The sequence below is a fragment of the Anser cygnoides genome, chromosome 5, assembly GCF_040182565.1.
Source record: "Anser cygnoides isolate HZ-2024a breed goose chromosome 5, Taihu_goose_T2T_genome, whole genome shotgun sequence".
Taxonomy (NCBI): Eukaryota; Metazoa; Chordata; class Aves; order Anseriformes; family Anatidae; genus Anser; species Anser cygnoides.
The window spans coordinates 33,273,561-33,291,451 of NC_089877.1; the positions used below are offsets into that span (position 1 = coordinate 33,273,561).

The 17,891-nt window shown below is 44.6% G+C and overlaps 1 protein-coding gene across 2 annotated transcripts in view; it reads right to left on the bottom strand.

Annotated features, from left to right (window-relative positions):
• Positions 1-5,960, bottom strand: part of ITPKA (inositol-trisphosphate 3-kinase A) — a 39,343-nt gene extending 33,383 nt beyond the window's left edge. For both annotated transcript variants that reach the window (XR_010831776.1, XM_013188839.3), the window contains exon 1: positions 5,146-5,960. Coding sequence is in view for 1 of the 2 variants with exons in the window: in XM_013188839.3 (XP_013044293.2) it covers positions 5,146-5,649 (504 nt within the window). In the remaining variant the exon portion in view is untranslated. The remainder of the gene's footprint in view (positions 1-5,145) is intronic.
• Positions 5,961-17,891: the final 11,931 nt, after the last annotated feature.

Below are 17,891 nucleotides of genomic sequence, written 5' to 3' on the forward strand. Positions count from 1 at the left end.
CTTCCTGTCCCTCTCGCATTTCCACATCTCCCCACAATTCCCTTACCTTTTGATCCTGATCCCTCAGCTGCCCTAGTGTTTTCTACATTCCCTAACCTCACCAGCCCACAGCGTTGTGTGGGCCCTCCCATACTTTCCCCTGATTACCCTCAGGACACGAGGCACTAATTACCTGCTGCAGCCTGTAAGCACGGATCACCTGGACAGCATGCACAGTCAATTCACCCGTTAACAAGTGAAACAGAAGACCCCTGCTGAACTCATGCTTCACCTTCTCCCCCAAGAAGAAATGGTGTAAACTTGCCTGGGACTTCATCTCCCCCTCCCAGAGGCTGATTTTTGTGGAATTTTAAAGACCTCTTGAAGAAAACTTTGGGATGCCTATCCCACTGTCAAATTTGGCTGAAATCTACTGAAGTTGTTAAAATTAAATTGATAGAGTGATTACACAAGCTTTCTTTCCTTTGAAAGTAGGCTAAAAACCCATTAACAGTCTTACTTATGTCATCCCTTCATTCCCATTCTTCATTTAAAAATAACAATCCTATTCCACTGCATTAGCTTACATAACCCACCCCTGAGCAGAAATACTTCAAACTTTCAGGCCATATTTATTATGCGAATATGTCTATATGTTTGTCCATTTTAAGGTGCTTGGTATTATGAAGAATAATAGCAAGAAGATGGGTGAAAGCAAATAAGCATTCCTAATGGCTATCCCCCAAAGTTTCTGGACTGGTATCATTGCGTGCAAGAACTGAACTGCTTTTTCTCTAGCAAGCTGTCAGCCGTTCTCATGGTTACTGATCTAGGAATTTGCAACGACGGGTCACAGTTATGAGAATGAGTATGTTATTTACTAGATAGAAACATGCCAAAGAAACATGCCAAATAAATATTCTCCAAATCAAGGGGACAAGAGGCTGCTGTACATTATCATGCTGTTTATTCTCTGTGAAAGCCACTTTTTAAAGTCTCTCTGTCCCAACAAAGAAGGCGTTAACCAGACTTGCATAGTTCTTAAAATTGCTCGCTCACATAATGAAGACAAAAATACACCCCTTGCACTCTCTCCATTACTATAAATGGACCAAGGGGGCTTTCACTGACAGATTCAACTTCGTATATACACTTTCCAGATGGTGTGAAGCAGCGGCAGAAAAAGCACACTTCCCATCTAAATGCAAGAAAAGGCAGGAATGTCAACTGTTGTCATAAGGTAAAATCTATCCCGTTGATTTGTTACTTAAAAAAAATAACCTATATTTTTTAAGTTAACTACCAGGATGCGTGAAGCTCCAGATAGGATGTTACACAAATTACATGTACACCAACACCAGCAACTGGTTTCCACAGAAGCCCAAGTTCAGCTCACAGGGCAGCAGCGAACAGGATTCCCTCACACTTCTAACTGCTCATTGTCAGAGGGGCCTTCCTACGGGAGAGCCAGGGCAGTTCAGTTTCCAAAGCTGCTATGAATTATCACAAAACAAAGTGTGGAATTTGTGATGAGGAAGTGAAACACTTACCCACCAACTTTCTCTCAGCCGTGGGCCTGCCTAGATGTGAACAGTGCTTAGTCCCCGCAGCGCCAGGCGGGAGCTATGCCATAATTGTCAGCCACCAGGCCCACGGCATTTGCTACCTCAACAAGAGCCCCAGCACTCCAGGGACATACCCACGTACCGCACTCAGCAACAAAACACAATTTAATGCTGTCACGATGTACCAACTCGTCCACGCCAGAAGGCTCCGTGAATCATTTAACTGAACAACCGCCTGCCGGCCCAGCGAGCTGCCAGGCAGAGCGGTTTTCCAAGGCGCACAGCGGGGACAGCACTGCGAGGCTTACCGCCGCAGCATTTAAGGCCTGGTGGCTCCTGGGCAGCAAGCCCTGTATGCAGTGACAGCTCCACAGTCTTCTGTGTTTCACTCGGGCCCGCAGAAGAAGTACAAACTTTTGAAGGCCCAACTGGGTTTTGACTTCCAGGTCAACAAGAGAGAGGCCTCTAGCCGAGTAGCCTGGGAGGGCCTTCCTCAGCTTAGGTCTCAAGTTCCTGTGTCTGCAGATGGCAGCCTTGAAGCCCTGATAACAGGAACACTATCAGAACTTCTGCTCCCACAGTGGAAGACCTGGGCAAGTTTCCAAGGTTCCTGCTAGGCACTGGGGAGCCTGGTAGGCTTGACAGTCCAGCAGTCCTGTGGGCCCTGGTCTGAGCTTAGTTGTAAGGTGCCAGGCTCCATAATCCTAACGTTTCCAAAGAAAAGTCTGAGGAAATTCTAATACAAGGGAAGCTTCAAAATGTAACAATTTTCCATGAATTAGGGAACACCAAGTTCATTCCACTTCTGATTTCAGTTTCACACAGAAAATCTCTAACCCCTGTATTCTGCTCTGAAAATGAACCTTCATTTTCTAAAATACACACACTAAACCAATAAATACAAATTAAACATGCACATTTACCTCTAAATAGTATCTTCAAAATACAAAAATATTCCTCAAGTTATCCTAAAAGTTATAGTTATTTTCATATGTACATGCCTGCCTTGAGCCTAAAGCCTTCCATTCACTCCATAGGGAGCTACTCATCCTGCCTCAAGCTTATTTAGTAGAACAGATACATCCTGTAAAGTTGAACCCACAGAGGTTCAAGGCTCATACTTCTGCTTGGCATACTATGTTTCAGTAAAGAAACAGCATTTATAAAGACTAGACAACTGAACACGGGGCTGGCTAGTGTCAGAGTATTGCCCAGTACCAAAAGAGAGCAGACAAGAAGAAGCCTGTCCTGGTCACCTCCGGGTACCAACAAGCCCAGGGGGCAGCCACTTGAGATGGAGGGCAGCACACATTGCCAGAGGAAAAAGAGCAGATTCCCAGGATCCAAGCTCTCTGTGGGTAATGCAGCAAGGAAAGAAGGGATGAACGAGCACGCACTGAGCAGATGAAAGACCTGGCCCATTTTATTTATCAGGCAGTGTCATAAGTTGTTGATGCTTAGTGCTGCCATTTTAGAGTCCTAGATACAAGCCCCAGCTCTGACTTGCCACCTTGCTGCACAAGTGATAACGAGATAACTAACAGCCAGCAGAACGCAGGCACCTGGTGGGCAGCTTATCCCAACCGCCCACAGGTGTGGGAAGTTAACTCGACCGCTGAAAACATTTTACCAGGTGAGTGAATACCTACTTAATTAATGAAACATTACAGAATAGTGAAGCTGCACAGAATTTGGGAAGCATGTAAAAAGCTTGATAAAAGACAGAACTCTCATAATACTACTGAAGTTCTCAATGCCCAAAGTTGGCATTGCTCTCCCTGTGCACCTACATGAATAGGATATTCTCTCAGAGTTGAAAACATTCATAATGTGACTATTCTTATTTGTGTATAAGTCATTTGTAAAGCTTTGTTTTTTTAATTTCTTTTTCTTGTCATTAAAAGGTGAACAGAGCCTTTACCAATTTTGCACAGTGCCCAGAAACTTCCTAATATGTAAAAGAAAGTGATGTTTTTCACAATCCACTTAGGCATGTCAGACTACAGGGAAAGAAACAGTTCTAATAAATAACTTAGGATTCAATATTGCATACAATACCAATGTACTCCAAGGTGCAAAAGCAAAACATTGAAGGCAGCATGGTTTCTCACCTGAAGAATAGTTTTTGCTCTGATTTGTGTTCACAGACAAGTTAGCAGGAGCTACAATGCCATCCCAAAGTTCTCTGCGTTGCTAATGTTATCAGTAAATTCTTGCTCCCTACTTACCACGCATACGCCTCAAGGCTTTACCTCCACAGAGTTCATTATCCCACCCACTCGCCCACTGCAACAGCAGGGATGTTGAGTCAAAGGATCCAACAGCCCTTTTCCATCTTTAATTTCTATTCTGCTACTTTCACAAAATCCCCCTTTGCACAGCACATAGTTCAGAAAAGAAAGGAAAATGGTGATAGAGTAGTGATTGCTTCCCTCTATACACCAGTTTCTACCTCAGGACAGAAAGTACAAATTAAGTAGTATTATTACAGGTTTCTTGGAATGCAATAAAACAAAGTACAGAACTTTTTTTTCCCCAAACCAGGCCACAAGTTGATGCAAACAAAACCAATATTGCGCACAGCATTTTAGCTTCTGTACTATGTGTCCTCTAAAGTAGTAAACCCACAATTACCATGAGAAAAGTCCAGCTGGAGGTATCACCTACAACTAGCATTACTTCTTGCTTATATATATTTCTTTCAAAACATATGTTCTGCTTGAAAACAATTCAGCGCCAATGAGTTGGCAGCAGAACAACAGTTTAAGTTATGTTCTCAATAAATGTAGGAGGGGGAATTTGCTAAAGCAATGTATTTCATTTACAAAACCCCAAAGAACACATTATAGGGAGTCAGGCAAATATATGTTAATGATCAAAAAAAAAAACCAACCAGCTAAGTAGATGCCTTTAAAAGCTCACTTCATGGATGAAAGCTGCCAAATTACAGAGGGGATTTACTGAGAAGAATGTGTTACTGCCAGAATGGACAAAAGCATGCATTCTACCCATTCCAAGCTCCTCCCCATCTCCTGTCATGCTCACAGCAAGAAGCAGCTCAAAAACTGACAGCCACACACTCCAGGATTGGAAGAGACAAAAAAGAAATACCTGCTGGTAAATGCCTGGAAAAATGTTATTTTGAAGATCTAAGAAAATAAACTGGGAAGAAAAAAAAAACCACAACACCCTACCCACAAGCAAAACAACGCCCCCAGAAATTCTTGGGACAGCAAGCACAGTTTCACAAGAAATACAGCACACCTAAGGGGGTTTTAGAAGGGCCAACGCGCAGAAACATTTTAAAAATAAGCGCAGCAACCTGCACGGCGAGGTGCGCTGCCCCCAGCCCAAGACAGAGGTTTCCCGCAGTTTGTGTGGACGAGCAAAAGCAGTTTCACCCCAGCTGAGGCACAAGCCTCATTTCAGTGGGGGGCTGCCTGGCGACCCCCAGGCAGCCGGCACTCGTGGGCGAGCCCCGCACGCCGAGCGCGGTTCAGAAGCCTTTTTTTTCTTTTCTTTCTTTCTTTTTCTTTTTTCCGGTGCGTGCTGTCGCCGCCGTTGTTCCTAGCTACAGAGCCCGGCGGGTCGGTGTCCCTACCTGGCTGGACTCCTCGCCGTGCTCCAGGTGCACGATGCCCTGGCTCCTGCCCTCCGTGTCGCTCAGCACGTCGTCCTCGGAGTCCTCGAGGAGGGACGAGGAGCCCGTGGAGGACAGCGAGGAGGTGGAAAGCCGGCGGGACTGCAGGTGCAGCGAGCTGTCCGTCCTCAGCCAGCCGCTTTCCGGGTGCGACGGCGGCGCCTTGGGGCTGCCCTGCGCCTCCTCGCCCTCCTCGGGGGTGACGGTGAGCCGGGGGATGACGGGCGGCAGCACCCCGTTGGGGGGCCGGCAGCCCCTCTTGGCCGGGTCGGGCAGCTGCCGGGCGGCGGCGGCGGCCACGGCGGCGCAGCGAGCCTCGAAGAGGGAGCGCAGCTCCCCGACGCTCAGCCGCGGGGCCATGCTCAGCTCCGGGCTGCCGTGCAGCCCCGCTCGGGGCTCCATGGCCCGCTCGGCGCCGGCCGCCGGCCGGGCAGCGCCCCAGGGCGGGCGGCCGGGGGCGTGCATGAGGGAGCGCCGCGACGCGCCGCCGCCGCCGGAGAAACTTCTTTGTTGCTCGCTCAGTCCCCGGCCGCCGCTCGGAGCCCGGCGGCGAGGCTCATGTCCAGCCCGCCCTCCCTGGGCAGCTCTGAGTCAGCCGCAGCCCGGCTACCGCGCCCGCTGCCCCGCCGCCAGAGCCATGGGGCGCGTTGAGCCGCCGCCGCCCCGCTCCGCCTCGGCGCCGAGGGGAGGAGCGAGCCGAGCCCCGCCGAGCCGAGCCCCGCGGCGGGGAGCCCCCGCCTGCCCCTCCCCTCCCTGCCTTCCCTCGCCTCCGCCCTTTTGCTTTCGCTTTCCCTCAGGCGCCCGCCGCTCCCCGAGGGCCGCCCCGGGGTGGCGCCGCCTCAGGGCGGCCCCGCGGGGCGCCCACCCCCGGCCCGCCGTTACCTCAGCCCTCGCCGCGCGCTCCAACGGCTCCCCGGGCACGGCGGCTGCGCGGCGCGCGCGAGCCCCGGCCGAGCCCCCCTCACGGCGGGCGGCTTCTCTCGCCCTCTCCGGGGTCTCTGCCCCCCTCCGGCCGGGGGGCGTCGTGCCCTGGGCTGAAAGGGCGGAAAGCAGCGGCTTCGCCGACTGAGCCGTGCTTAATCTGGCTCTGCCGAGCCCCGGGCTGCTGACATACCCCCCCGCCTATCCCTGACTGGATTTCTTCAAATAACACTCCCCCCCCCCCCCCCCCCTTTACTTCTTGCCCGTCTAACTCCCACTCTACCTAAAATGTAACCGTGCTGGGTTGCGACATGTGTTGTAATTGTAGGTATTAAGGCCTTTGGAAGAGGAGCGGCGTCCTGCCGCAGGGTTACATCAGCTGAGATGATTAGTAAAATTAATAATTTTGGAGCCGACTGCTAAAGTCTTCAACTTAGTTTTTGCTCATTTATCTCATTGTTTCCCTGCTCTCTCCCATCTGTCTCTCCCATCTGTTGTCTCTTGCCTGGTGCTCAGGCTGCGAGCTCCTCGGGAAGAGGCTGCGCTCGCTCCACACATAACGCGGTATGGCCACGGCTGGGGTCCTGGGCCCTGCTGTGCTGCAGATAAGCTTTTGATGGCCCATCTCGCTGCATTTGGGTTACTCGGTGGCAATTGGGTATTTCATAGCCCAATCTCACAGATATTCCACACAGAGTGTATTCCCGTGAGGTGACTGCCGAGCTGCTCTCAAGCACAGAGTTTGCAAATGTCCTGGAGCACACCCAAAGGCAGTGGGGGAACTCCATGAGCAAAAATTCAGGCGTCTTTATAGACTTTTGTAGAAGCAGGTGCTGCCAAGGGGTATGCCGTGGGTGAGGCAGGGGTGACAGCTACCCCAAAATTATGTACAAACACTTACCAGTAAAGTGCAGAAGAAAATGTTTGGCAGTGCAGTATTTCACTAACAGAGGGACAAAACCAGCACAACTGTAGGCACTTGTTCCTTCAAGGTAGACAGGAATAGTTTTGAGTTCTTTCTGAAAGAAGATAGTCACCACTTTTATTATGAACTGCGTAAGTTATTTCAAATTTTGTAGTGCAGAAAGTCTTAAAGTATGACTAGGCCTCAGACATACTGAGAGTCATAATTTAATTGAAAGCATGAATTGATGGCTTTCTAAGAATACTCGCAGTTAAAAATTTACAGTTACAGCAGAAAACACAGTATCCAGTTTAAAATGGTTGTGGAAGATTACATACGCACAAGCTGGGCCCACTTAACTCATTTCTGTAGCTGTGACAGCTGCTGTCTGTAGAGGAGCAAGACAGAAAAAGAGCTTATTCAGAGGACAGAGGTAGGTGCAGGTTTCCGCAGGCCAAGCAGGGAGCCCTTCTGCAGGTGGAAGGACAGCTCAGCTTCCAGCAAGCTGCGGCTCACTCTGCTGATTCTGCAATTGCAGGATTATGCGGGGTCTATGATTAGGAAATCGGCCAGTTAAATGGTTTCCTTATTTAGGAAACCTTAGCTCTTGCAACCGTTCTGAGACCACCAACACACTCTACATAGTTCATTCTACAATTATAAAATATAATTTAAAGGTTTTAATTTCAACTCATAAAGATAGATACAAAATACATGCAACACAATTTTAATCAATTGGTACATGTATAAAATAGAAAAACAGCATTTTAATTATATCGATTAGTGGCAATTGGTTGGATCAGATTAGATGATAGCTGCTTTTATAATGCATCAGCTTTGGAGAGATACTGATCTCTGAAATTTGTCCAAGATTTAACTTGAAGTTTTTCAACACTAGCAGGAGGATGAAGAAATTCTTCAGTCAGACAGGTATCACTGCATTAACTCGTTGATGTACAACTGTTTTAAGAAAAGGAGTGGTGACTGTGACCTGATGGTGAAGTGGAGATGACTTGTATTTTCCACTTGTGAAATGCTGCATTCCTGAGAGCAAAGGACTGTCAGCACTCATTAATGATGCTTGGCAAGAGCTAAATCTGATAAGATACAAATATGTGTCCCTATTTTACAGATGGGTAAACTGATATACAGACAGCAAATGAGTTGACTGCAACCATATAGTGAGTCAGTGGCAGAAAAGGGCACTTCAGATTTGCTGCCTGCTACTCTAACCGCCAGATCACGTTCCCACCTCCAGGGGTAGTAAGTTTGTCTATTGCAGCCGTTCTGATTCATATTGGTATTACCCTTACTGCTGTGGTTTCAAATTTCATACAGTCCTGATAAAAAAAAAAACAACTTCTGCCTTTATGTGAGAAAAAAAAAAAAAAGACTATTTCATTCCCATGAAATCCTTTCTAAACATTGTTATTATTAACACATTGCTTATTTTTACTTCCTATTAGTTTGCATTCTGAAAGGGTGTCTAAGCCTTGACAATACAAAAGCAATAAAGATGTCACGGATGCTTCTAGCAGACTTGAGAGATTTCACGTAGAAAAGAGTTTAAACATGATCCAGAGGGGAGCCTTGGGTTTAGTTTAGCCTGCTTAGCACATATAAAATACCTCACTGCCCACACGAGCTAAAAGCATGGCAGCTGAGAAACACCCCATCTTTCAGTTCAACTTCAACCTGAGCATGGCCTGCAAAGACCTCAAAAGCAGACGAAAGTTGTGATTCACGTATCACTTTTGGATGCAACAGATAGAAGCAAGATAATGTTCATAAGTTATGATATCTCTTTCAGGACCAACCGATATAACTGGGAAAAAAAAATAAAATAAAATAAAATAAAATAAAATAAAATAAAATAAAATAAAATAAAATAAAATAAAATAAAATAAAATAAAATAAAATAAGGTCAGCTGTCGTATACGAAGGCCCTTTTTAAGGACTAGAAGAGAGGTACCCGAGCCGCTCCTGTCGGAAGGAGGATGCTGCCTTCCCCACAGGCTCTTCGTGATGAGGCCTGAGGTTCCCCCCAGTGGTGGAAACTGCGAGCACAGCTCCCCGGAGAAGAGAAGCGACGAGTGGTGGCCGTTCCTGTGTTCCCAGCGCTGCTGTCAGCTCAGCTGTCAATGCCCCCTAGTACAGCTCCTGGGCAACACGCAGGCTGTGAAAAGCTGGTGGCCTGAAAGAAGAACCCCAAGCAGCTGGGGGAACACAGGGAAGATGCTGTTGGGTTTAAGAGCTGGAATAAAGTTCTTTTGGATGCGGATTCCAAGGATATGAGAGATGACTTGGCAGGGGGTACTGGGATTTGAGCAGATCCTCAGCTACAAGGGGGCTGTAGGATTTTGGTGGAAGTGGTTGTGTTGATCTCAGCGTAAGGATTAGAAGAACCTACAGAATGATAACCTACAGGACAGCAGCAGTAGTCTGTGGAGGTCCCCACGTGGCTGAAATTAAAATTACATTTCCAAATCGTATTCCTGAACAAAAGTACCAGAACTATTCAGCTGCCTCTCACACTCGGTTGTAAAGGGGGGAGCTGGAGGGGGAGACAAAATACCTCAAGCGCAGCTAGGTGCCGGTGGCCGCTGGGAAAAGGGGCTGCAAGTGCTTGAGATCATCAGGTGAGAGCCACGGTGGTGAGAAAAGGCACAAGGATAAGGCCAGGGAGAAGGAAGGAGTGCACACAACACCAAAATGCGCTGCAGAGGCCTGCTGCTGGCCTCGGGGCCAGCATTCAGGCACCAGAACAGGACAGGAGGAGAAGAGGCCCCAGGTGTGTGTCAAGAGGTGCAGCCAGGGGAGTAAGTGGCAGCAGCAGTGCTCCTTTGTTGGCTTGAAAAGTGCATTGTGTGCTCAGTCCTCGGAGTGCTTCAGTGGTGGAAGAGCATCTGAGATGCTCACATGGTTTCTGCTTTTGTTCTGCCTGTTCTCAGCTTAAATAAAAGATTCTGCTTCCATGGCTGTCATTTTATCGCAAAATCCACATGAAATTGTAATGACAAAGCAAGAGGAAGTTTTGCTGTTGTATGTTTGAGATGATTAGAGGAAGACTTCACCGTAACAACCACGTTCACCATAGTTCCCTGTCAACTGACTCTAAGAAGTGGAGTATGAAGCCTTGATTTAAAGATAATTCCTCCAGCAAAATCGCTAATGAGCTTTATGCTTTGAGTAAGCACAGCTGCTATTTTTGGCTAGCCACTTATAACCCCTCAGAACACAGGGACTTTTTGCCTATGCTTACAGTAATGATTACATTAAACTCTGGGGGTTTACTCCTGATTTATAATAGCGTAAAGAAGAGTGGGATATGTCTCATTCCATACACACACATGCTGTTTCAAGAAGTTTAATTTCACATGTTCACCCTGCAGCCCAGGGCAGTATCTAAAGAATAAATCACACTACTTCCCTATTAGATGAAATTAAAAGACATCTCAGCTAGGGGCTATCCCAGTTTTAACACACTGAAAAGTATAAAATATAAAACTTCTTCAGATTACAGAGAAAACTGAGTCTGAAATAGCATCACTAGTTTAGATTTAAACAAAGATTAAAGCAGAATCTGATGTTTTCCACAGAAAGCATCACTACTAGTACTTATCCAACAATGAATCTGGCATGGTAACTGAACCAAAACGGTCTTTTTAATGATGGATGTTGGTACACAGACGTGTTCAGAAGTTTACATCGCAGCAGTCACAGACTTTTATTTCCCTTTAAGGGGGGGGAAATTACTGGAGAATTCTTAAAAGTTCTTACTGAATCAACTGAATAGCCATGTGAGTAAAGACTTATGTTTGCTTTGGCAGTTTGTTTGACAAGAAAAAAAATCAAGTGCACCCTGTAAGGTCATAGCTGCATCCTAAGATATTAATGATGCCATATGAGCGTATTTTAAGGAAAAGGCAAGCAGAAATAATTACTAAGCAATGAGCAAGCATTTCTGTTTAATGTGAAAGTCTGTTTTGTGCTCATGCAAAATTACTCAGAATGGATTTTATTTTTCTAGGATGCAGAGGTGCTCGTTAGCACGACCTAATTGCACACGAGCGCCGACCCGCCTACAACAACATCCACTTTTGCTGCCAGCTAGCCTGTTGTCCCACGGCATTGCCCAGCTGTGCGGACTGGATCACGGGAGGACCAAGAGCCGGGCAGCGACCCCTGCTCGCCGGGCTCGCCTCTTGGCCCTCTGACACCGCCGGGGAACTTCAGCACCGCGGACAGCGCCGCAGCGCCCGGCCCCACACCGCTCCCGGGGGTGGTGCCGGCCCCGGGAGGCTGCGGGCCAGAGGGGATGCTCGGAGCACCACCACCACACGCTGTACTCGCCCTGGGTGACATTGGCCACATCTTTCTGCTAAGCAGGTGTCTCGTATTCTGTTGTCACCCACAAGTCCCCCAAACCGCCGGTTGTGCCCCTGAGAAGCGTCTGATAGGACCCTCCCAACAGGCAAGTGATGATAACACCGTAACCTTAATGCTGCATAACCACTGGTGCTGTGTGACCGACTGCAGCAGACAGCCTAATGCTCTAAATGTTGCAAGAGTAAATCAGTGTGAAAGGTAGATAAAGGAACATCAAAAAGTATGCTTAAGAGCTGGTTCTCCAAGCTTTTTCTGTCGTAAAGTGTATGATGTTTTAATTACATCATCATCATCATCATCATCATCATTATTATTATTATTACGAAAGTAAAGCAGGTAGTAGCTGAAAGGAATATAATTTCTGATTTCTGCACTAAAGAAATGTTAACTCTCAATTTCTGTTGAAGTAAATCAATAATGTGGACCATTAGAAGTTCTGCTTTCCCTAGGGCCAGGACCAGCCATTGTCTTTCCTTTTTTTTTTTTTTCAAATAAGAGTTTAAATTTCGTTTCTTCTCCTTCAGCCTACTGGATAAATTCTGAGATTTCATACACCATTGCTCTGATAGGTTTCTTCAGCCCTGTACATGACAATAAACTACCCAGGACCCTAAAGCAAACTCTAGTGCTGCCATACCTGTGTGCTCAGTGTATATCAGGCTCTTCTCTTTGGCGTTTAAGCCATTGCTAAAGCATGGAGTTCTCTTCAGTAAGTGGGATCAGGTTGGTTTTCCAACTCTCTTTATCTTTCTGAGGCAGCAAATTGCTGGAAAAAGACACAGAAAGCAAGACAGGATTAAACCATCTATTTTTCTTCATAAGAAACTACATTAATATATTATAACCCTGCAGTGGTCAATCTTTCAATGCATTCTCCTGATTCCTCTGATAGAATAGGCATCTCAGCAATCAGGCGTACCTGCAGCCTCCTGCGCCCATGGTGCTTTCCACTGTTTCATCCCCAAGTTTGTTTTTGAAAGGACTAATTGCACAAATTGTCCTAATAAACAGTAATAACCAAATAGTCCCACAGAAGTACTAGGAAAAAAAAAAGCGAACATACTTTTACTGACACTAAAAAACTGTTAACTTGATGGAAAAATATATCAAAACAAACAACAAATGTCAAGGATATTTCCCCCTTGTATCCAATACATTATTTACCATTTTGCAAAGCTGTATGATGACCAGAAAGGAGGCAAGGAAAAACACTTCCTTTTTGGAATTGCAAGGAGAAGAGCTTTGCTTCCCCAGTGAGACTGTTATCAACCTGAAGAGCACTCTTTGGTTTTAGCTTGATAATTTATTGTTGTTGTTACTATTATTATTATTATTATTGTTATTATTATTGTTATTAGTTGGGAAGGGAGACTATTAATTAGTTACCATGTTTACTAACTAGAACCTAATTATTTTTTTTTCTGTACATCAGTTGGAAGAATAATGAACCTAATTTCACTTAAATGTTATTCAAGTACTCACCAAAGGGTTTGAGTAATTGCCTCATGAGTACACAAGCACATTCAGAAATTGAAATACCAGGCTGAGAAGATAAAGGAAGACTGAAATGAAGTGTCTGGGGGGTTGTTTTCAGGTGTCGACTTTCATTTTGGGAACTGCATTTCCCTCACAGTCAGGTTTTGATCATTTTCATGAAAACCTTCCCCCTTTGATACATACACAGAAGGATTCCTGGAAAGCAATGTTAAAGCACTTTACTCAGAAAATGCCTAATGGCAGGTTGTATCTTCATACATGACTGTATAACATAACTTATTTTCCAGATAATCACATAAAGATCAAAGTCATAAAGAGATATTCAAAGAGGATGAATGGATAAATGTCTTCCTGAAACAATAGTAGAGACGAATCAAAGCACACAAAACAAAATGCCTTTTCATATGTGTGCACTGAAAAACATTGAACCATGTTGTTGTTAGAGTTTAATGAAGGAGCTGATAAGTCTAACTCATAATGCCACATTTTCCTGCCCACTTGCAGGAACCTGCACTTGCAGGAAAATGAGAGAGAGAGAGAGAGAGAAAGACAGCTTGCACTTTGGAAGAAGCTAAGTGCTGTACAGAAACAAGTTCTTGCTGGAGTGGGACGAGCTAATTTCCAGTGTCACAAGTTGGGAAGCCTTACTTTTGTTAGGGAGGAAGGTTTGTGGCAAATTGATGAACAAAGTACTGGGACAAGAAAACCACTTGTGGCCAAGATGGAACTGAATTCTTGTTCCAAAGAAAGAGGGAGAGAATCAGAAGGAGAGGAGGAGAGAAGTAGAACAGGCATGAGAATCTTGAGATACAAGACTTCAGGTTAAAAAAAAGGATTGAAACACACGAGACATCATGTACTTCTTCGGATATTTCACTCTTGCCTAGCCCATACGTCACCGCCAGATGGCCCCATATGAACTTGGATGAATAATTGGTTACTAGCTTCAACGACCTATGGGTGTTTGAATCTGTGTAATTTCCAAGGCTACTAGGTAACAAAACAAACAAACAAACAAACAAAAACAACTCCCAAAGTGCAACTACATGAAGCTGAAGAGTTTGAGCAGCTCCAGGTTCAAAAGCTTGGATTAGAATACAGGTGTCAAGTTCTGGGATGTTTGGATGCAGGACCATGGTTCAGTCTTATAAACACAAGAGGTGATGCAATAGTGTAGTGATAATGATAAATTCACAGTTCAAATGGGAATATAATATTGGACATACCTGATTTCATTCTTTCAATCTATGCGGCACTTGTAAGGTCATAGGATTGCAAGCAGCTTTTGTTATCATGCTTCAGGAGATGGAGAACACCTGGAACTGGAGAGGATTCAAATGAGAACAGCAAAGATGAACAAAAGTTTTGTGAAACACAGCCAAGGTGCAAAGCCTGAGAAAAATGGTTTGCTAAGCTATTGAAAAATAGCTTTGTTGGCCAGCTGTAGGAAGCTACTGGTATTGGTGGCAGGACCCTGAATTAAAATCAAGAACTTTAACAGGCGGCTAGGACACAGGTGCCATAAACCAGCAAAGGACAGCTAATGAATCCTGGCAAGGTGGACTCCTGAGGTCAACTTCAGGCTCACTTTCTACAACTTCTAGGAGTTTCCTTTGCAGAAAGATTCAGGGGAGCTAACAATTACACATATCAGTGGAAAAGCACTGAATGCTGATTTCAACACCTGAAGAAATCTCAACAAAATTCTTTCTAGAAGAAGATAATGTGCAGTGTATCTGGCATCCAAGGCCTTTTGACATCTGTCATTTGACAGATGAATATAAAATTAATTATAGGGCAGAATTTAAGAGAATTCAAGAGACCTTGACAAGCCAGGCTTTGCTGAAATCAGCCCCACCTCAAGGTGACCCATAGCACAGTGCCAGGCTGCAGTCCCCAGCTTTCTGGTTCCAAACTCTTCATTTCTGCTCCTCACTGGTGTCCAAAGATTCTTGCACACTTCAGTAAGAGGACTGATTCTACTCAGACTTCTCAGTGCTGCTCCAAAAGACAGAAGGAGCTTTAAAACTCATAAAAGCCAACACATATTAGAAAATAAATTAGGAAAAAAAATAAAGCAAAGCAAAGAGGAATTTCAATATATGGTCTTTACTAAGACATCAAGACTTCATATAAAGAATTTATAGACCAGCTTACAAACAAAATAAGTAGTTAACAAAGCTATTTCATAGAAAGTTATTTATTTATACTATTATAACTTTAGAAATACTAAATGTTCTCATCAACTCCTAAACCTGTGGTTTGCAGAACGTGAAGGCAAAACCTTTTTCAGTTAGACACAAACAACACCAAAAAAGCTGAGTGGAATGAAAAGCTTTGGCAGAGGCTGTACTAGCTCCTAACACGTAGCACTGGTCAGCTGCCAGCAGGGAGACGGGGCACTCCTGAGAGTCACGCGGCGTGTAAACAAGAGCAACGGGAACTTCTGGAGCAAATCCAAATTCTGACGGGGTGTACAGCTCAATGGGTGTCTGGCTCTGCACAGCAATGAAGAATACCACTACCTATAAAAGCATCGTTACGACCCTTTGTTTAAGAACAGAAAACCTGTAGGGCTCTACTTGTAGCAACAGTTACTATGCAGCAATGCAAAAACAAAGAAGCCCAAACCATAATCTCATTTGTCCAGATAAGAACCTAATGGACAAACTCAGAAAATGGCCTTCAGCGCTGCATATGTTTCAGTTACTAAGCCATACCAAAAATTGTCAGGATAATAATGTGCTTATATTAATTAGATTGATTTTTTTCCTTGCTTTTCTTACATACGCTGTTTTCCTAGAACAAGATGGACCCGGAATCATTTTTTAATGGCCAGTTGTCAGGTGAATTCTCTCCCTGCTTTACTACTTTGCTTTTCCATGCCTAACAATAGCTAGATGTGGCTCCTCAAGGGACTTCTTTACCATGTAGGGACAACTGGTGACAAGTCTTAACAAATATCTGGGGGTAAATGAAATTTAACCTGCAAGAGAATGATGGCTGCTAATGAAGGAGAGTTTCCTGTCTCTCTTGGTTTATAATTCACAGAGGCCTCTGAGACTTGATGATGTCGATGAGCCTCAAATAAGTTTTCTCTCTAAGCCACTAAACCTATCTGAGTGGAAGATTAGTCTATTTTCAGGGAAAAAAAAACGTGTCTTCAAAACTTCCTTTGCTTTATATTTACATCTCACCTTATATTAATATCTCACTTGTGGAGCAGGTGCTCAACCAACTTTCTACACAAAAAACCTTCTTACAATAGTTGCGATACATCCAGCAACCTGCACCTGGCAACAAGCCGTGCCTACGCCAGCATCTGCAGCACCTGCTTGGTGGCCCCCAACTGTGGGAACTCAGCAGGAGTCCACACATGTAAGTCAGGTGATTACTGAAGGAGGAGTCTGGGAAAAAGGGGGGACAATGCAATCAAGTGACGTGGGAGTAGGGATATTAGTCATAGGTTTGTAAGTATAAAAACTTTCCCCATACTTCTGCTAAGTCATGGAAGTATCAAGTGGAATATGCCTGCCTGGCTTCAGGTACTCATGCTAAGTTCTGCTCTGAACTCCAGCGACTGCTGAACTGTTGTACCTTTGGTGGGATACCACACACAATGTCTAAGCTTGTTAACAATATGCCTAAAAAGTGAGATAACAGAAATTTTTGAGAAAGCCCTTTCTTCTCATTAAGCGTTGGTACATCTCCAAGAGAAGCTACGGAAGGATCCTGGGGACATAATGCTACACAAAGAAGTGTGCCACTAGTCGTGAGCAAAGGTGACACACACACAGGTAGTGCTGACACTGTGGTAAGCTCTGGTAAGGTTTCTTTTCATTGACCTGATCCAGTGATGCGTCACTCATTTTGGATCTGATGATTCACTGTAATTGTCATCAGTGTACTGACTGCGATTTATGAACACTTGACCTTTTCCTTTAAAAGCAATCCTTACTAGAAGCAGCATTGTAACCGTACACCTGTGTACATTCAATACCCAGTCAAAACTTCCAAGAAAACTTCCTGCAATTTCTGGCACTTCCATCCAGGTAAATTCTCTGCCTGTTTTGATTTAGTTTGGTTTACATTAATTTATGTAAGCTATATAATATATATATTAATACTACAACATGATCTAGAATGTAATTCTGGGAAGGAGATGAGTGCTATGACAAGGACAAGCCAAGAAAACTGCAGATTGTAGACCTTATAGCTTTTGATGTATTAACAGTCTGAACACAAAAGTAGAATCACCTGCTAGATGTGAGCTCTGTCACCCAAGCAATGACTTGCACAGGTCGAATTTCCTGGTCTTCTCCTCGGTCAGAAGACATTTCTGTGTAACAGCAAACACTTGAAGTTTCATTGCTCATCTGTTCTTCTATAACCACCTTTTATTCTGTTGACAGCAGTCCTGCTTTGGGAAGTTCTCTAAACAAGAAACCACTAATCAAGTTGTTTTAAAACCTGTTGTTTTAAGACACATTCAAAACTGTATGAAAATTTAAGACTACTAATGGCAGAATTATCACTTTTTTGTTTATTTATTTAAGTGAAGGAAATGTCTGTTTGAGGGAACAACTGGTGAAATGATCTTCCTTACTGACATACATTGATCAACTCTTGGATCTGTTATACCTCCACAAAGAAGGTACGATGTCAGGTTTGTGAATATTTAACCTGAGAGGGCATATGTGTGGATATCTATGAGAAGGGGGAAGTTCTCTCATATTTCCTCACCGTGAATAGGAAGACTTGTAAGACAGCAGCAAGTTTGACTTCGCAAGATTTTTTGCTTCTCCTTCTTTCGCAGCTTAGCTTCATCTTTTATCCAAGCTGGAACATTCATTAATCCTTGCTAATTCTTTCAACTCTTTAAAATTCCTTTGAGACAGCTTTATATTAATGTACTGAAGCAGAGCCAAGTGACTTTGTGTTTATTGTTGTCTAATAGCTCGTGGTCTACGTTATGATTTGATGGAACAGTCCTAAG